Genomic DNA, 21,143 nt, shown 5'->3' with positions numbered 1-21,143 from the left:
CTTCCTTCCTTCCTTCCTTCCTTCCTTCCTTCCTTCCTTTCTTTCCTTCTTTCTTTTAACACTTAGCTTATCTTGGCATACCTGGTCTGAAAAGCAGTTGACATTTGGTCAATTGCACTTGGTGCAGAGATGGTTAGCCATACTGATACAAAGTCAGCTTAATAGACTTCCTGCTAATGATGCTATTTGAGGAGCAGGCTATGGCATGGAGCCATCCATTGGTTCATCCCTAGCCCAACAGCTTTGCTTCCCTTTGGGGTTTCTCCATCTGGCATGTATGAAAGAAGTCAGTCACCCATCTCATTCTTCACTTTTTTTTTTGCTTATATTTCCATCTCCTACTCACAGCCTGGAAAAATCGTGCTCATGATTTCCCAGTTCCCATTCCCTGAAGGCAAGGTGCCAAAGAAGGAAAATGTGATTCTTTTTCCAGAACTTCTGAATTTAATATATTTTAAGCAGGCAAGCATTTCCAAACCATGCAGAACATTGGCTCAAAATAAGCCTTCTTCCCATTCTCTGGTATGCTGATAGCCACACATAAGTCTTTTCTTACCAGAGAAGGGTGGGACTTTAAAAGTCACTTGGTGTATAGCTGGGCATATTGAGTGATGAAGACAGCTGAAGATTTTAATACAGGATTGGATTTTTCATTGTTAATCTAACCAGTAAAATAGTTTCACAGAGCTGTTCAGATGGGGTGCTTCCTGATTTCAAGTCCTGTTTCTGTCCATCAGTTTTTCCAGCTAACACTATAAGAACAGTGTTGCTTGCAAATCTATGATTTTTGCTCTCATATTCTTTTGATTCATTGCATATGCAGTTGTGGTCCAGCTTGGAACTCTGGTGGAGATACAGTTTCCAAAATTACAGTAGAAAAGAAAAATGGGGTTCTATGGAAACAGAAAAGCAACTTAATTTTTTATTTCACCTCTGAGTTCACTGAAGCTGTACCTGTAAATAGTAAGGCTGAAATGATAGTCGTTCTCTACAATAATGTAAAAATATTAGGATCATCACGAATTAGTTAGAATGAAAACGAATGAAACAATCCTGTAACAATCGGAATTTACCCTGAAGCATGTGGAAATGTCAAAGCAGAGCCTGTGATTGAACCGTAGTCACCATATAGCATGGGACTGAAATCTTTTAAATGGCTCTCCCAACTCCCTGCTTCCCATAATATTATAAAATTGGAAATTCAGGCTACTTAGACGTAATTCTCTGATCTATAGAAACATTCGCTAATAAATGTTTGGTTGTAGTGCCATGATTTATTTGGATTAGAAACTTTTAAAATTTCAATGTGGATATTTGTCTATAAAATAAATGAAAATTCTTTTCTCCAGTCACATGCCAGCTTTGAATTCTGCTATATTGAAATTAAAAATAGCAAACGTTATATTTTACTAAAGTACTTATAACTGATTTTTCTCTTAAAGGTGCTCCAGGCAGATGACTTTTCACCATCTACCATAATGTGGAACAGACACTTTGTCTTTCATCTTCTGCTTTTGCCAGCTTTTATGAGTCAAACAATATATGGACAAAGGAAGAAAGGATCCAAGTCCAATTTACTTGCAAGGAAAAATGATTTCCAGGGTAAAAAAAAAAATTGTTTTGTTTTTGTTTTTAATGATTAGTTTTAGCCTGTTAAAACACTAGTAATATAAATATTTCCAAATAAGCCTTTGATGTGAAGAGCAAACCACATATATGTATATATGTGACTTTCTACTTTAATATAATTATATAATAACAATACACCTTACATACTTATAGATAATACTTATGAAAACATCCATTTTTAGAGCATATACACATTTATTTCATTTACGCTTCACAGTAACCACATAAAATAGGCATGACAGAGTGCCACTTTCATATTACAGATAAATTGAGGCCCATAGAGGTTAAGTAGCACACTGAAAGCCACAGGCAATTTAGCTAGTAAGATACAGATCTAATATTCAGTCTTAAGCTCCCTCCTTTTATGTTTCTTTCTCTCTTGCTGTTGCTACAAGGCGATGTGTATAGTTATTTTCTCCCTTGATTTCAAAAAGTTTAGAAAAACACAAAACACCAAAACAAGACGGGGCCTCACCCACATGACGCAAACTTGAGAAATAGGTCGAGTGTTATTTAGTTCTAGACCACCTTGCCCAACGTTTGTTTAATTTTTAAACTACGATGCATTCCTTTCCTCCTCCCATTTTAAGCAGGTTTCACTTTGGGGAGATGCTCAGAATATACGGTATTTTGTTTATTATTGCTTTTGGTTTGCATGATTTATAAGAGGAAGAGAATCTACAGACTTGGAAAGAGATTTAGTTCTTTCCCCCTTAAGCCCTGTCTACAAGGCGCCTCTTTTTCACTTCCCTCTCCTCTCAGAAACAAACAATACACAGCATGCCTCTCACCTCAGGGCTTTTCTTATGCAAAATTGTTTCACTAGTAGAGATAAGTATTTTGCCTAACCAATTTGTTCTATTTCAGACTCCACTTGCTTCATAGATATTGTCTTCATCGTGGACAGCTCTGAAAGTTCTAAAATTATTCTCTTTGATAAACAGAAAGATTTTGTGGATAGCTTGAGTGACAAGGTTTTCCAATTGACCCCGGCTCGCTCCTTGAAATATGACATCAAATTGGCAGCCCTTCAGTTTAGCAGCTCTGTCCAAATTGATCCACCTTTTTCTTCGTGGAGAGATCTACAGACTTTTAAACGGAGGGTCAAGGCTATGAATTTCATTGGGCAAGGTACTTTCTCATATTATGCCATCTCCAATGCCACTAGGCTACTTAAGAAAGAAGGACGTAAAGATGGTGTGAAAGTGGCTTTGTTGATGACTGATGGCATTGACCATCCAAAGAATCCAGATGTTCAAAGTATTTCTGAAGATGCCAGAACTGCAGGAATATTGTTTATTACCATTGGACTTTCTACTGTAGTCAATGAAGCCAAACTTCGTTTGATATCTGGGGATTCATCCAGTGAACCCATTCTACTGTTGAGTGATCCAGCCCTTGTAGATAAAATTCAGGATCGACTGGTAGGTAACTAATGCATTGGTTTTATATATATATAAATATTTGTCATTATAATATTGATATCTTGGTTATAAATTCTGTAAGGATAGATACTGGGTCCAAAAGATGAAAGAAAAAAATTCTACCTTGGAAATGGAAAGAAGTTTTAAGAAGTCTCTCTCCACTTCCTTGATAGTTTATACCTGATAAAAAAAAATTGGGAAGAGCCAGACTCATTCTCTGGAATTGCACTCCTAACTTTATTGCTAGTCAATGCTAAGGATTTGGGAAGGATTAATTTCCAATAATACACCTCAGACTCCTGTTTATACATCCTGGAATCATTGAACACTGCTGACTTACACTTAATTTGTGGTCAACTTGTGATATGATATATTTGTGCAAAGTTGGTCTTTTCCATTCCCCATGTGCAGAAATATTTTTTTGACTTTGTCTCACCTATTGCCATATTATGCTCAAGCAGAGTTCATAGACTTCAAATTTTTAAAAAATTATCTTCTTGTTTTTTAGGCATTAACAAGGCCACCCAATGTAAAATAACCTACAACACGCAGTCACCCAACAGTTTCTCCGTCAGATCAATGAGCCCCACTTGATTGGTCCAATTAACTGTCTCAACGCTTTTCTTTATTGGTTGCTTAGCTTTGTGTGAGAGCCTTTCCTTGCTGCTTGGGAAAACACAAGACAAAGAAATCAAAACGAAACCCCTCTTCGCAATATTTCTCAAGGAGAAAAACTCCTGGGAGAAAAAGTGGTTGATTTATTAAGTGTTAAAAAATTGATTTTCTTAAAAGTATTGATTTTTCTTTGGTTTCTTGAGAAGACAGCAAGACAAATGTGTCCTTTTGGAGCTGAACATTTCATAGGGCTATTTGCTCTAGGCTGAAAAAAAACATCAAGTTCCATTTCAGAAATTGTTTTGCCCCTCTTGGCCTTTCCTCAATCCGTGTCCCTAACGTTACTCTTATTTTTTTACTAAGTTGTTTTCAGCATGAGACACTGAGTTTTTCTGATCTTAAATAGTAATCATGTCTTGAGTGTTCTCTGTATTACGCATTGTTTTGAGCAATTTATATATTTTATTTAATGTTTACAACAGCCTTGTGATGTAGATACTGTTATTATCATCATTTTATAGCTGGAAATTGAAGGCCAGGCAGGGACCCCAGAGTCTGCGTGCTTAACCCTGTAAAGTCATATTGAGAGGGGAGATGGTAGGTTGTGGCAAAATCTCACTCTGAGCATCTCCTCTGCATGGAAGGGAAGCGTGCAGGTGCCTGGCTAGCTGCCTAGTCCTGCCTGTGCCATAATTTGAGTCCTCACCACTGAACTGAAAACAGAAGGTTCCAGCATGTGCAGGAGAGAACCCTGGGGGTGTGATAATGAGATGCCTGTTGCTAACTGTAGAAGATGCAGGACAGGAAGCACTCTTGTTTGGCCAGATGTGTAGACTCAGGAGGTTCATTCTCCCTCCAGACACACCCTCACTCAGAGCTCCTGCCCAACTGAGAACACAGGCTCTTGGCGGTAGACTTGAAGCAGGACTGTTTGTTCGTTTCTGGGGAAACCAAAAACTGACCAAGTGTCCTAATGGCTCTGAGCTTCCTTAGCATCCTGTGGTTTCAGCTTGTTTGTTCAGATGGAAGCTCTGTGAATAGCCACTTCTTAGAAGGAGTTGCTGCTCTCCAAACACTTCCCCTATCCAAAGGGCTTATTAGGCTCTTTAAGGAAAGATACACCAAGGTTTAATGTTTCAAGTTGCCACCGTCTAGTAGGCAGAACTTGACTTTTCATCAGACCATTGGAAAAATTTCTCATCAAATCTATGTCTATTATATCATTAGTTGAATTTTTCAGCGTTTTACTTTGAAATAATTATGTAGTTGACTTTAACAAAATCAATTAATTAGGTAAAATTTTAGTACAAAACTGCATCTCCTTAAAGTGCACAATTCCATGAGTTTTGACAAATGTATACGCCCATGAAACCACCAACATGAGTCGCATACAGAACATTTCTATCAACCCCCAAAATGTCCTATTGCCTCTTTGCAATACATCCTCCCCTTACCCCTGAGCTCCTACTGATCTGACTCCTCTCGTGTACACACTCTAGAATTTTACATAAATAAACTCATACCCTTTTTGTGTCAGGCTTCGTAGTCCCAGAATAATGATTTTAAAATTCATCTGGGTTGTTTTTCTGTATCAGCACTTTATTCCTTTTCATTGCAGACTAGACTTTAGTTGAATTTATGGACATGAGTGTCCACCATGACCAGGTTTTGCAGGAGCCAAGACAAGTCAAGGAATCACTGCACACTCCTTGGCATCTCTATCTAGGAGGAAGTACCAGAAAAGAACCCCATGAAAACTTATCCGTTCTGAATCATCCAAGGGAGACCTGATGATTCTAAATTGAAAAATATATTCTATTATGATTTCAGTATTGAAACCTAAGGAACAAATTCAACCCAATCTTCTGCATGTATTACTTGGTCCTTTAGAAGAGCAAGAGAGAAGACGTGAAGATTAAAAAAAAAATTCTGTATCACCATTGATGTTAAATATTCTAAACAGCCTTTATGGGAATAAAGGCTGTGACAAGTTGGTCTCTTTCTCTGAAAATTACTAAGAAAAACATCAGTTTATTGTATCCCCTCCCTCACATACCAAAAGGAATCAATTTGACACTTGCTATATCATCTTTAGAATCCTATGCTTTATTAATTTATTAATTACAGTCCACTTCCCAGTTATCCAAGGCTTCCTCTGTTTAGAAACTTATTTCTGTTCTTTGTTTAAGATTTTATGGTGGCTATTTTGCCACTATATTAAGCTGGAAATATTTTTGTCATATAGTTGGTAAACCTAGCCTAGAAAGTTCTTTATTCACATTGCATTTTCTGTCATGTTGTAACTTTGGTACTTTCTTCACATTTCCTCTGTCCCCTTCTCACAGCATTGACCTAATCACAGTCATTCACAAAATTGACAATTCCATTCTAGCCTTCTCCTTTCACATATATGCCATCACAAAACCCTGACTCCATTAATAAAGTGCACTTTCCTTCTGAAGGCCTTTCTCTATCCTCTTCATTTAAAATACATTATCCACCTAGGCCTTAATTGAACATGAGCTCCCCACTGGCTTTGACCATGTTCTCCCAGCTCTTCTCCACACATCTTGCCTCTCAGCCTAAGAGAAAGGTCTCACTACTTCCAAAGGCCCCAACTCTGTCCATGGGGGCCTTTGCACACACTCTTTGAAAATGTTCCTCTTCACGGTTTCCTTTGTCTCATTGCCCACATGAGTCTTTATGACTTTTTTCCTCATAAACTTTGACATATAGAACAGCATTCCATCAATGAGTTGGTCCTTTGCATTCCTCTCTTCAAAATTATCCAGAAAACCCACCTATTCCGAGAAACCATCTTGTTGTGTCCCCTCCTCCCCCAATCTAGGACGTCCTTCCCACGCTGCTTACTGTGTGCTGTCTGTTTTCTGTCACTGGGGCTTATAGGCTATAAGAGCCCTTAGGGATGAAGCTTTGTTCATTGTTCAAAACAGTCTTATCTATTGTGCAGTTTTGGGTCCATTTTTGTTTCCATAGAAATATAAATTCCAACAAACACGAAAACAAATGAGCTCCAAAAATAATTAGTTAGTTGTGTTGTTATGGTTTTAATCCTCATGGCATATATTTTAAAGGAGTGATACGGGAGAGCGAAAATTGAATTTTTTTTTTAAACAATTTTTAAAGGAAGAGCTAAAAAAGTGTAAAATTATACATCAGGCACAGTAGCAGCTGAATTCATGAGTTTAAAATTGATAAGAATATTGCTTATTATTAAAAAGATTATAAAGTGACAAAACTTTACATTTTTCTTTATTTCAGTAGTTGTTCTCAAATATTACAATTTGACTTGTATTATTAGTTGTTTGATTGTCTCTCTTGAACTCCTTTTGAATTCCTCTTCCCTCTCCCCCTCCCAGAAGAAACCAAGCATCTGATACATATTTTAAATATTTTCATAATTTGGATCACACTGCTTTTTCACTCAATGTTTTTGGAAATTTTTCTATGTTGAAATATGTAGATTCAGTGCATTCACTTTAGCTGCTGAATAGTATTTCATTTATTGATCCATTACAGCATTGATGGATATTTTAATTATTTCCAATTCTTCACTATTAAAAACAACAAATGCTGAAACGTACAAGAATTCCTCCAGAGTATGTCTGGAAGGGTTGCCAGGATAACAGGTGGAAACAGGGACTTGTCCTGGACAGCCCAGAGATAAAACATGCACACCTTCAGCTTTCTAGGCACAGCCAAAGAGAAGCGTAATGCCATTTTACACGGAAACTGTCAGCGTGTCTGAGCTCCTATTTCTCCTCTTGACCTACTAGTTCTTAAAGAAACAAGCACCTCATCTGCTTTCAGCCTGGATTTACATTGGCCAGTAATCAAAAATCATTGGGGTGAAGGAAGGGGGAAGAGGACCACAGGTGGAACCCTGAATTTTGTAGATAGGGTCTCTGAACAGAGTTTTACAGCTCCCAAGACTCTGTGGTCAAACTTTCTCATTTTATATATGTGGAAAATGACCTGGGAGGATTATATGACTTGCCCAAGACAACATGCGTAGTAAATGGCGGAAACAGAATGAAAACCCTGGATGACAGTTCCCAGCCTCACTTTCCCTCCCATTAAATGGAGCCACTTAAAGCATTTTGCTATATCTTCCCTCTATATTATTAGTGAGTATGGAAATAAAGATAAAGTAAAAACAAAACTAAAAGGATGCAGAGTCCTTCATAAAGGTACAACTCTGACTCTAACTTCCTCATTACATCCTTCATTTCTAATATCTGGCAACAAATATTCTAGTGCTTTTTACTTCAGTTTTCCATTTGATTATGTATAAATTACCCCTTCAGATTCAGTCATAGGCATTACGCTGACACATAATGTCTACTTTGAGAAAGCAATAGTTCTATCTGTAAACACGGGTTAATTATTTTCCAGTGTTTGACCTTAGACATGGTCTTCAGTGCACTTGTCAAATGATACCCACTGAACTGCAGTAGGGTAGTGAGGCCTAGTTGTTAGACAAAAACCAGACCATGAGTTTCTCTAAAATTAGGAATTTAAAGCAGTTTTGAGATATATTCTTGCTAATTCATTTCTGTGTGGGTAAGTATGAAGTACCACTGAAGTTGGTCAGGTGGTTCAGCCCAAGTGTGTGACCTTGGACAAGTCACAGCTCTTCGGACCCAAGTTTCCTTATTGCAAAGTGAGAGGTTCAACCTGACTGACTTCTACGGCTCATTACCGTTGATGAAGTTATGACCATAAAATTAATGTTTTAATGCCCCAAACAAATGCATATATGAGGTCTGACAATTAAGTTCCCGAACTTGTTGCAACCATGTTGCTAACCTTTTTTGATATCAGAGAGATTATTCACTGTGAATTTGTGCCAACTGGATAAACAGCTAACCAAGTTTACTATTTGAAATTGCTGAAAAGGCTGCATGAAAAAGTTAGATGACCTGAACTTTTGACCAACTATTCATGGCTCTGGCATCACAACAATGCACCAGCTCACACGGCACTGTCTGTGTGGGAGTTTTTAGCCAGTAAACAAATAACTATATTGGAACACCCTCCCGGCTCATCTGATCTGACTTCCAATGACTTCTTTCTTGACCCAAAGATAAAGGAAATATTGAAAGGAATACATTTTGATGATACTCAAGACATCAAGGGTAATATGACAACAGCTCTGATAGCCCTTCCAGAAAAAGAGTTCCAAAATTGCTTTGAAGGGTGGACTAGGTGCAGGTATTGGTACATAGCTTCCCAAGAGGAGTGAGTACCTTGAAGGTGACCATAGTGATATTTAGCAATGAGGTATTTTTTCTAGGATGAGTTTGCGAATGTAATTGTCAGACCTCGTATATATAGGGATAGAAAAATAAAAGACAAGGCAATACACAATTATATATTCTGCCTAAGTCCTTGTATGTAAAAGTAAGAAATTTCTCATTATGACTGATTTAAGCTTATAGCCAAATTATGGAGATTATAGAGCTGATAAAAGAAATAAGAGATAAGCATAGGCTACAACAGAGTAAAGTTCCTAGAAAACAGAATAACTTTTAATGTTAGTGCCCTTCATGTCACCTATTATTGTAAGGCTCAGAGTATTCCTTGGCTGGTTGGCTTTATTGCTTCGCAAGGTTAGAAAGGCTGAATTGCTATTCTTCTTAGAAACTGCATATTCCATAGGGAATAATTAAGATTAATAAGAAGTTTGAAGCAGAACCATGAATTCAGTTAATGTTTCATTCTTTTTTCCCTTCTAGGATATCTTATTTGATAAAAAGGTAAGTACCACATGCCTTGATTACTATGAATACTCTAAAAGCTTGCATTATCAAGTCAGCATTATAATTCACATTAGTAGGTAAGGTATGACTAAATAAAAAGGCTTAGCTATTTTTAAAAAGAGCCACTTTATTCCTAGGCAGCCATCTGATTTCTTCTTTTAGGCCACCATATCCACTGCAGGTTGGAAAAATTAGAAAAATGTCATGGGATTTTAGAGACTGACTTTAGAAATTATTACTAACCAAATGGTGTAGTTTTTGCTTATTTTGATGTGACTTCCTTTATTCTAAGCATGTCTCTGACACCAGCTACTGGTGGTGGGCAGAGGTGAGGATGGGGGAGGTCCTCCACTTTGGGAAGTGTTCCCAGTGTTGGCCAGAGTTAGGCAGAGCGTTCCTGGCTAAAAGGCAGAGCTCAGAGTCGCCCCCTGCTGCCTGCTGGTTGACTTTAAGCTCATTCTTTCTGATGGCTGGTGGCAAGCTGACCAAGTGGCCAAGGAGCTGGCCAACATGGGTTGGACTGGATATTACGTAGCACAATAGGTAAATGACCAGCTTGCTGAGGACTCCTACACTGAATATGCATTTCTTAGCACAAGGAGTTTGGAACATCTGAACTTAGTTGGATAAGCTGCTTATTTAACATCAGAAAATTTACAAGTAGTGTTACGTAAAATAATAGAAGCCAAACAAAACTTGTCGAGCACAGCATTTCATTGACTTCTACAAGGTCAGATACACTATTATTTTATGTGCCATTAAGACAGGAAAAAACTCTGCCAATTAAACTACAATGCAGAGCCTTCTTATCAATTACAATTTTTCATTTCAGACTTATGTAAAGAACCATTTTAGATTTATTTAGAAATAGATTTTTAGATCCTGTATCACTTTTGGACTTGCATATAAGAGAAAATATAAGCAAACTAAACTGGTTATTTCTCAAACTTCTTCACAGTCAGAGTCTAAATCTTCTGAAGCACTTTTTTTGTCTCAGTCATTGATGCATTTGTTTTACCATAAAGTACCGGCCTTTGTGCCATCAAAAGTATTGGTGATGCAGCATTTCTTAAGAGTGCTCCAGTAGTGCCTCTGGAGTGTTCTTCCATTTCATTCTGTAAATTTTGAAGTGAATTGCAGAAAATAGCAACTTCATCATGACTGGGCTCACTCTGATTTCAGAGTTAAAATAAGGATAAATGTGCTTGTTAGAAGTGATAAAATATGTTATAAGTCAAATGTTTTCTTTTGCTGAGTAAAGGAATATTTGATATTTGCATATTATTGAGCTTTGATGTATTGTATAAGAGAGAAACAGCAGAAGTTCTAAGAGTCCACTGAAAATGTTTATTTTCGCCTTTAGCAACTAGATGATATCTACATATCTCTATATCTATCTCTATATCTATCTCTATCTCTATATCTATCTATCTATCTAGTCTGTTTTATTTAACCATGACAACATTTAATACTACTATATTTAATGTTATTAGATCTGAGTTTTCCTAGAAGAATTTAATAGGGAGAACAAAATCTCCATAAACTTGCAATGTAAAATTTCTTCAAGGGAATGCTCCGTTTAGTGCTGTACCAAATAAGATTTGAATGTTGTCTTTCACTGTGTGTTCAAGTTGTATTTTGTTATTGATTCAGTGTGAACACAAGATGTGTGAATGCGAGAAGGGTGATCCCGGCGATCCTGGGCCTCCCGTGAGTATATTTCTCCTCTGAACTCAGGGTCAAGTTCGAGAAGTCCTGGTGATGATCACGCTACTCACTCTTGAAAACTGCAGGGCTATTTCGTGCTGTCGAAAAGCCATTGTGTGCAAATAGCAGCAAAAAGAAGGAAAAGCTCTTTTTCTCTTTTATTTCTAAAGGGATACATTCTGTCCTTAGACATAAGCCTGGGATTTTACTGACCTGAACTAAGGGCAGACTTGGTTTAAAATGATGTTGTTCCCACAAAGGATATTGCAGCATCACTTCTTATGTGACAACTGAGGCCAGAATTTCTCAATACTGAAGTGAAAATACAGAAAGAGGGCATCCAAATCCTCAGTGCTTTAGGCAAAGCTTTATTCGCTCCACCTAGAAGTAAGTAACACAGATGTCTCTGGAAGGTAATTGTGTCTTTACATGTATCCACGGGCAACACTGTACGGCCCTGTGTGGAGAAAGCTCCGGTCAGGATGCCATGGGGATTAGAGTGAATTCTATGACATGGAAGTAACCACTTGGCAACTAAAGGGGAATGGCAGGGTTTACTCTGATGATTCCATACTTCATAAAATAATCCCAATAGGAGTGCTTTCTTTACATATTGGCCTAATAACTGGTAGGTGCCATGTCTGTCCTAGGAAGGCATTTGAAGTGACATCATAATGACTGGAGAAGCTGAACATTTCTCTAACACCAGATCATCAGAAGCGTCCATGGGCTCATTCAGTATTCCATTTATTTATGTGATTCCAAATCGTAAAGTTCAGAAGCCCAGTGGGGATATTTCACAAAAATGCATGGATACATTTTATGAACTAATGCTTGCATTTGGGGGTTGGGGAGGAAAATGGGTATTCTGAACTTCTTAGACTATGACACATTTTACATTAAGACTGGAGTCCAAAACCTATATTTTTTTCAAACCTCCCTACCTATCAAGGCAGTAGAAAGTGAGAATGTGTGTTTGTCTTTTTTCTTCAAAATACAAAGTTAGACACATTACATGATAGTGTGGCAACCAGTAAAAACTGACTGTAGCCAAAGCAAGGTTTATAGGCCCCTTTTATAAAGTCTTGGTTTATACTTATTATACCAAGGGATGACCAGTGGAAGGTTTACTTGAGATATTCAATTACGTTTTTGAATGAAAGTAAGAAAACTTGCAATTGCTGCGCTAATCTGACAGGTTCAGTCCATCAATACTGTCAGGGGAGATTGTACCATGTTTTAATAAGGATATCCATGGAACTATGTTATTTAACATTTATTGGATGGCTCCAAAACCAGTTCTCAAAAAAGTAAGCTTTTCGGTGGTTTGAGAATAGGAAAATAAGACACCTTTCTGGAACAGGACTTGGAGAACTCTGTTCTTCTATCTTTTGAGATTGTCCCTTGGAGATCAGGAAGAGAGGACATTATCCTCTTTTGAGCAAATCTAGAGAAACTGCCTTTTCAACACGGTGTAACCTTCCTGGTGTGTAGTGAAGGAGAGAATAGACTCGACTCTCTGTTTGGTAGGTAAAGATTTTTTTCCAATCTTACCTCATTCTATGGGATGAAGCTGAACAGAAATTATCGTAAGGAGTAGTAAACTAACAGAATGGCTGCTCAATACAATCTTTCTTCCCTTTGCCTTCAGGGTACCCATGGAAACCCCGGTATCAAAGGTGAGCGAGGACCAAAAGGAAACCCGGTAAATGAATAAACAGTTTTCCTTTAAACCTGTGTATTGTCTTCTAGATTTATAAAGAACAAAAATTAAGAAAAAAAAGAGCTTTGTAGTATATGTCAATGCCAAAAACCTGATAATTTCTGCAAAGAATACAAGATGTTCGCTTCCTATATTACCTATCTTGGCTTTTGTTAGCTTGCGCTTACAAATTCTGAGTAACATGACCATTTTAGTCTATACCTTTTGGAAACCTGGGGACCCAATAAATAGAAACTTGTAATTAAATAATGGTGTCCCAAATTAATTAGCACAATGTTCCATGAATTATTAAGACATGTTCCATATTAAATTGACATACGTAGGCACTTATGTTTTTTATGGATCTAGTGTATGGATAACTGACCTACAATAATAACGGAAAAAAAAATTGTCTTTCACTCCCAGATGATCATCAGTCATTTCTCCACTTCTTTTCTGTGTGTAACTATCAAAACAATTCTAGGCTAATTTTTTTAATTACATGTTCAGATCGATGCTGGGACGATGGTGTACCAAATGCAATTGTGACTGGAGGAATCATAAGACAGAGATGAGCAGATATAACTATGTGAAAATTTAAGGCAAATTCTGTATAATGGAAAATAATTACAATAAAGAGGAAAAACATATAGGGAAATTTTGCATCAAATACAATGGACATGGGGTTAATTTCTACAGTACAGAAAGACTTAGTAAAATGGATGAGAAAATATCAAGCCTCTAATAATTAAATGGTCAAAACACAAACAGTTTTCAAGAGAGGAAATAAAACCGGTAAATAAAGAAATAGAAAAATATTTAATTTCACTAGATAATGAATGACATTTAAATAGAAATAATGAGGTGCCCTTTAATACTGACTATTCACATTGTAGAAACTTTGGAGTCCAGAATTGTTAGGTTGGTTCTTTTTGGGGGAAGGGGGCGGGACAGAAGCAATTTTATCGTTCACATACTTTTTTTCTGTAATTCCAATTTTTAAAAACATGTCTTTTTTTATAGTAGTTAACACAGCAATATTAAAATAATAATTACTAATTATAGCAATATGGTGAAACTGGTTTGCTCTTCATTGCTAAGGTAACTTGGCACAAACATTTTGGAAAGCAATTAGGTACTACATAAGAGGCATTCAAAAATTCAAAATTTTAACCCAATAATTTGTTTCTGAGAATATGTTTAGGGAAGTAACTAAAAATATAATGTTAGATGCATGAAGGTATTTTTGTCAGTTGCCTGCTTGTCAAAGAAAGTGAATATAAAATATCCTTGGATGGCTTTACCACACACACACACACACACACACACACACACACACACACACACACACCCCTCTATCCTCACTCACTTTATGTGAACCCGAATTCATTCCATCATGATTCGTTTTGTTAACTACCTGCTTTAAGTCGATGTTCACATTTCACTTACTTGGCTTGTAATTTTGTGCCACATAATATATTTTCCTAAGTCTTGCCGAAATCAAGCAATCACTCTCCAGGACATTTTGGAAAACATTCCAAAGCCCTTTGGAGGAAAGCCAGAGTGGCTGACTCCCAGTGGGTACAATGCTGTATCTGAGAACAACGGCCGTGTTATTAACCTGCGATGCAAGACAGGCCCAAGCTATGAAAATGTACCTGGGTCCTGCACCCTCTACATCTGGCTTCATGCCAAAGGGCTATCTGAATGGCTATTCTCTTCCCTAGACTGCGTGGTGAAAATGCCAGTGGGAAAGGCCAGAGAGATTTCCCCATTGGGTTAATGTATTAATCTGGAAATTCTGAAGAATGCATTTGATTGAGCAATCAGTCCCTCTTCAGGGCTGTGGAATCTGACTGAGTTTTTTGTTTGTCACAGGGTGATGCTCAAAAAGGGGAACCTGGAGAAAATGGCCCAGGGGTATGTATGCAACTGGAATGCCTACCTAAGAAAGTAATCTAAGATGCTAATATTCTGCAATTTATCACGTTGACCCCTGTAGTGCAAGGGCAAAAATAATTTCTATTTGCATGTGCTTGTGATGGCTCAGACAATCCAACAGATATGATCTTAGAAATGGAAATGTGAGGAGAAAATACTCTGCTCAACAGGAGCAATGCCAGGACCAGTGGTCAACCACATGACATTCCCTGGTACTCAACCTGAGACTTGTGAAAGGCTCAGATAAGAAAACTGTTTTGTTTCACTTCTTGTGGGGTTCTTTTTTTCCACAATAAAGAGGAAATTAAAATTTGGGGAGCATAAAATTACATAATCTAAACTATGCTTTTGTACACCAATTCTACAGACCAAAAGAAAGATCATTCTAGTTGATTTATTATCTCTCAAATTAGACTATATCTGAGATTTTCTAAGAAATAATTATAGAAAATTTTTTTCTTTTGCATTTTTCTGGGGAACTGCAGTAGTGTAGTACATAGCAGAGAGGGGGACAGGGAATAAAAAGGAGGCCATGTTACATTTCTTCTCTCGGTTTGTCCCCTTGGATGAAAGCCCAGAGGTTTTTAAAACTGCCCTCTTGGTGTTTTTAATCAACTTCATGAAAAAGTCTGATATAAAGTTTGATAATTTCAATGGAAATTCCTTCAGAAATTTGTATTATTCATTCAGGAAACATTTCTTAAGATACCTTCAACATAGAAAGCATACTGTTATGTGAAAATAAAATTAAGACAAAGCATTTACATTTTTGAAAACTTTATCTCATGGGAGAGATAAGGTATTTAAAATAGCTACAATATGAAGCAGTGTCAAAATATTGTAAAAGTTGCATGGCACGAAGTATTCTGGTTATTCAGAGATTAGAGTTGCCAGGGTAGGTTTTATGGGATGGCCCCTGGATAGTGTAGGATTGTGGCAGGAAAGGACAGCACAGGAAGATGGAAGGGGCCAGGTATTCCAGGTGGGGTGCCATGAGCAGCAACCTGGGGACGGAATTGTGTGGGGAAAGGTGAAACGGTACTGGGGAGGAGTACCGTCAGACACAGCTTGAAGGTCAGAGAGGATGCTCGCTACCAGCTGTAAGGTCTGGGCTTTGCGAGGTGATGAGCAGCCCTTCCCACCCCCACCCTAGGGATTTTAGATGCGGCATATGATTCAAGAGCTGTGTATTTGGAGATTAATCTGACATGGCTCTAAAAGAGAAACTGAAGTGGGAATAAGCAGAAGGAAGGAGCACTTAGAAGGTTTGCTGCTACCGTCTAGGTGAGAAATAAAGGGGACATTGGCTAGCGCCGCTCTGGCCGACATGAAAGCCAAGAGCTATATGTGCTTACTGAGCAGTTGAAACCTGGCTAGCCTGAATTGAGGTGTGCTGTAGAATAAAATAGCACACCAAATTTGATGACTTAAGCTATCTCTTTGATAATTTTTTATATTGATTACATGTTGAAATGACAGTATTTTGGAGCTAGTTTGAATAATAAAATATATTATTAAAAATTAATTTCACACGTGCATTGTTGCTTTTTAATATGGCTGTTAGGGAATTTAAAATTATACAAGTGACTTGCATTTGAGGCTCATGTTCTATTGAACATAATTGGGCTATCGTGATGACGAGATAGAAAGGAGAAGAACATTGTGAGAACCGCGAAAGGGTAGAAATGATAGGATGTGGTGACTAACTCTAACTCATATATTCAACAACTGTCTATCAAGCACGTTCTCTGTTGGGCCCGCTTGTAGGTGCTGGGGATACAGGAGTGAGCAAGGCAGATGGTCCCTGTTTCAGAAAGTGTCCTGGCAGGGGAGGCAATAAATGGGCCAACAAATGAAAAAGGTTTTCAGTAAATGCGAAGTGTTATGAAAATATGAAACAAGGTCATGAGGGGGTTCTAGGCAGGAAGAGCACAGGGACGAAGGCTCTGAGGTGGAAACAAGGTTGGCAGACTCAGGAAGTGGAAAGAAAATCAGAACTGGGTGAGGAACAGTGGGAGACGAGAATGCAGAGGTAGGCAGGGGCTGGGTCACACAGGGTTATGTCGGCTGGGGTAAAGAGAGCGGATTTAAAACTAAGCGCAGTGGAAGCTGTTGGAGACTTTTAATTGGTCGAGTTAAAGGAATATAAGGGGCAACTGGAGAGAAAAGGTGATTATAAACTTCGGACCCTGGGTGACTTGAGATCCCATTGGTACCATTAATGAAAACAGGAAAATCAGAAATAAATTTGGCAGAGACCAACCAGTGCAGTTTTGGATATTTTAAACTTGAATATTTAAAAATTAGTAATTAAGATGCCATGGAAGAAAGGAAGAAAGGAAGGAAGGAAGGAAGGAAGGAAGGAAGGAAGGAAGGCAGGAAGGAAGGAAGGAAGCTGACAGCAACCAAATAAATTTATCAGAGATTTCAGAAAGGAAAACAGGAAAAAAAGAGAACAGTATACTATAAAAAGTAATAACGTTGTAAACTGTATTGGCTCCTTTCTAAATACAATGTTAACTCATCAACAGATTTTTAAATATGGTTGCGTGTTGTAAGTGGTGGACCGTACCCCAAGTTTCCTGAGATTGGAAGCCTAGCTTCCTCAGCACTGCTAACATGACTCGTTTTAATAGAGAGCCCTAATTTTATCTTTTATAATGTGGTCCTCAATTTTAAGCACGATACTAAAATTTAAACCATTTATGTGAATCAATATTTCGAAAAATGGATTAAACTGGAGCAACAACATTTTGGACGAGTTCTATTTTTTTCTTCTCTCTCTCAGTGACCACTCATTTGCAGAGAAGTGTTATTTTCCTCCCTGAAGTGTTCCTTTCTACCTTTTGTAAAAAAGTCACACACAGAACAACATTTTGTGGTCTGACTCACATGTAACTTCAAGAATAGCTTGTTTATTCCATTCTTTCTCCAGCCCACTTAAAACATGTCTTACAATTCTATTTTCATACTTGAAAACTCCAGTTGTATGAAATCCAGTTGTATTTGAAAAAGACTTGCTGTTGTTTAAAATTGGTAAATTCCCCATCCATTTAGTATTTGGTATTATATTATTTAAAGGGCTTATGGGCAGCGACACAATGGAGAGGGCTGTGCAGGGTTCCCAAGAGGAACACAGAAGAGGAACAGAATCTCTGGCCCCGTATTTAGCATGAGCTAAAATATAGTAACTTAAAGGGCATGGGCTCATAAGAATTGATAAAGGAACCATTCATTTCCTTGATGTTTTTATTCCAGACCAGATTTGAAAGGAGGACCATAATGGATATAAATATTTACGTGCATCTTAAAGGCCATTATCGTAGCTCATTTTCAAAGCCAATTTCTCTACCCGTCTCTGTGAAACATTCTCAGCTGTGATAGTTCATCATTTAAAAGTCACTATAACAATTTTGAAAGGGGCGTGATAGGTCTTCGCTTCTACAATGAGTTTCAGTGTATGGTCGGTTTCTCCTTCAGCTTCAGGCCAAAGGATAAGAAAGTAGGTTTGAAAAATATACCTGGAATAAAATGTAATAAAGTGAAAAATAGGTTCTTTACTTCTCCCTAGTAAATACACATTCCCTAAATTCAAAGCACAGTGAAATAGCCTACGTATATATGGTCTTATTTTCCAAGGCTGTACAGATATGTTTTTGTTATATGTTACAAGTGAAAAACATCAAATATTTCCTCCAACTATGCCTTCTAATACCTTTTTTTTTTTATTTTTTTAATTAGGGAATTCCTGGGTACAAGGGTGAGAAGGTAAGTTTGTAACAACAAATAGACCAGAATTTCAGAAAGAAAAACAGAAACATGACGATATTGATATACTTAATAAAAGTTATTTTCCTTTATTTTTGTGAGTTTAGAGTCTCTAAATCCTAAATATATACTCTTACCTCTGTTTACACAAAATAATAATAGAACTTAACATATAGGTGTGTGTTTTAAGGGGTGGAAGGTGCTCTGAGATTAGCACCCAGCCTCTCTCAGCTCGGCAAATGTGAATAGAGAACCCAATTTAACAGCTGTGCAGCACAGGCATGCAGACTAAAAGCTTCTATATACAGACAGATGTAGAAATACTGCAATTAGTTTGCTGCTTTGGTTTTAACTTCCTATAAAACCAAGACACCAAACCCTCTCATGGGGGAAGAGGATTATCCTGGTGACATAGTGAAGAACCACTGACTTCATTCAATCACGCATCTCTCTGGATGGAGATTGCAGGGGAATGTAAATCTGACAAACAAACAAAAGGAATAGGTTGGTAGACTATTTGCAAATTATAAGTTAGGTAACTGATCAAACTAATTCAAAAGATTAACAGACTGATTCAAAAGAGGTAAACAAGTTGGACTGGGGCTCAGGAAGCTTCGAGAGTGTTCAACGGTTTATTAATAAAACTGTGCCACCGTTCTATTATCAGATTTTTTGTCTGAAATCAGAACATGTCCCTATCGTCCATTCTGTCCTACAGGTGGTACCACCCTCAGACCTGGGCAAAAGGCTTGCACTTTACAGGGTCCTCAGAGTCTCCTCTGGCCCTGCCCTCCCCGACTCCATGGAGCCAGGATTTGCAGGGCGAGAGGCTTGTGCCCTCTTGGTCTAGATCATGCTTTGGGTAGCCAAGACCCCAGAAGTGCCTGCAAAATGCTCTGAGCCTGCTTTAAAGACACACACAAACCTCTTTCCCACGTCCATCTTCTTGCCAGGCCTGAAGGGAAACCAAACTTGAGCTGTGAGGGCAGGAGGGAGCCTTGGAGGGAGCTTTGTTGTGCTGCATGTAAACCTTCATGTAAACACACTCACAGCTCCTCTTGTAAAGGAGCTGCAGGTAGGAAGTGAAGTAGGGCTGGGCTCTAGGCTGTGGGCATGGGGCAGTACTTCCACATGGACCTCTGAGGAATCCCAAAACTCTTTGGTTTTTTTTTTCAAATTTATTTTGAAGGCATATTTATCAAGCAAAGATGCTAGAACATGACTACGTCATTAACTTGATGTATAACTTTCAACTCTTTGGATATATGGGATGTGGACCACTGTTTGCACTCTTCCCTGGCCCTGCAAATATTAGGAGTGAACCGTCATACAGGCAAATACACCTATGCCCAATCACTGGGCATGTTAGGTCTAGAAGAGGGCGCGTGTGAGAAATGCCATGATTCTGCACTTTGCTATAAGAACCTGGTCAAGTCAACATCTTGGAGTGTCTCTTTCATCATGCAAATAAAACTGGATTAATATGGGCCTCGCTAGTTTACAGGGTGGATGGAGAATCAAATGGAATAATGGGTGTGACAATATATTGTAAACCGTTTGCTGGTCTGTCAATGTAAGGTCCTATCAGGAACAGATGGAATCAATGACAATTATGGGAAAGCTTAAAAAGTTCCATGATTATAAAATTGGCTTATATATAGTTGAAAGAACTTATGGATGCCTCCCTACACCATCTAGGTTTATACAATGAGCTAACTATTAACCCCAGGAAGCTTTCTGTATACTATATATTTTGGAAAAGATTCATTTCACCTTCTGGGGAATTATAGGTTCACTGGAAGAGTTCTCATTTGGAAAACACAAGGTTGACAGAGCAAAGTGACCCTGAACCACTGACATTCAAACCAGAGTTTTACGAGGAGTAGCCGCATCAGAAGTCAGCGTCTGGGAGCAGAGCTAATCTGTTCATAGCTTTCCAAAGCACTTGCTCTCTGGACCTGTGTAATTGTGACCATGCCACAGCGATTAATGAGCCCACCAAAAAAAAACGCCTTTGCAGAAGCAAATAACATGTGTACAATATTTTCTTTGATGGAAATCTGCCCTCGTCCTGCCTCCCCAAACAAGCGCTGTGTCTCAGGGCCCTATAGCTAACAAATCCGTCTGGACGCATGGAATGTGAATTCCGGCCAAAATAATTTTAAGTGCATTTCTGGTACTCTTCTATTTTATATTTTGGTGGCTGACTCATTTTATTCCTATCCAACATTTTTAAATTAATTGCTTTCTAATTGATTCTTCAAGAGTAACTTTCCATTTGCATTCAGACATAAATGTTCGACTGTTCTAAGGGAAAGCTCAGCTTTTCCTGGGTCAGTTTGACTCACAATAGGATGTGCAGGGAGAACAGGTTGCTTTTGAACAGAGGCATAGCTAGATCTAAGAATTCCACCTCCCTCTTTCCTGCTCCGAAGCCAGCCATACCCCAGGCAGCACCCGAGGCAGAAGTGTCACGTTCGTGGAAAACGACTTGCAGACCATGGCTGTGGGCGTTGTTCAGCTTTGGGTGGCTAACAAAGGACATGGACGTGGGAGTCTAACAGACTCAAGCTT

General features: G+C 38.2%; 1 protein-coding gene across 1 annotated transcript in view; it reads left to right on the top strand.

Moving 5' to 3' along the window:
- COL28A1 (collagen type XXVIII alpha 1 chain) overlaps positions 1 to 21,143 on the top strand; it is a 166,958-nt gene that overhangs the window by 1,692 nt on the left and 144,123 nt on the right. Inside the window, exons 2-8 of the mRNA XM_019665289.1 lie at positions 1,443 to 1,602; positions 2,497 to 3,053; positions 9,428 to 9,448; positions 11,105 to 11,161; positions 12,810 to 12,863; positions 14,739 to 14,780; positions 18,543 to 18,569. Of these exons, the coding sequence (XP_019520834.1) occupies positions 1,479 to 1,602; positions 2,497 to 3,053; positions 9,428 to 9,448; positions 11,105 to 11,161; positions 12,810 to 12,863; positions 14,739 to 14,780; positions 18,543 to 18,569 (882 nt within the window). The 5' untranslated portion in view covers positions 1,443 to 1,478. The remainder of the gene's footprint in view (positions 1 to 1,442; positions 1,603 to 2,496; positions 3,054 to 9,427; positions 9,449 to 11,104; positions 11,162 to 12,809; positions 12,864 to 14,738; positions 14,781 to 18,542; positions 18,570 to 21,143) is intronic.

This window comes from Hipposideros armiger, unplaced genomic scaffold, assembly GCF_001890085.2.
Source record: "Hipposideros armiger isolate ML-2016 unplaced genomic scaffold, ASM189008v1 scaffold_438, whole genome shotgun sequence".
Lineage (NCBI taxonomy): Eukaryota > Metazoa > Chordata > Mammalia > Chiroptera > Hipposideridae > Hipposideros > Hipposideros armiger.
This window is presented reverse-complemented; position numbering and strand designations above follow the sequence as displayed.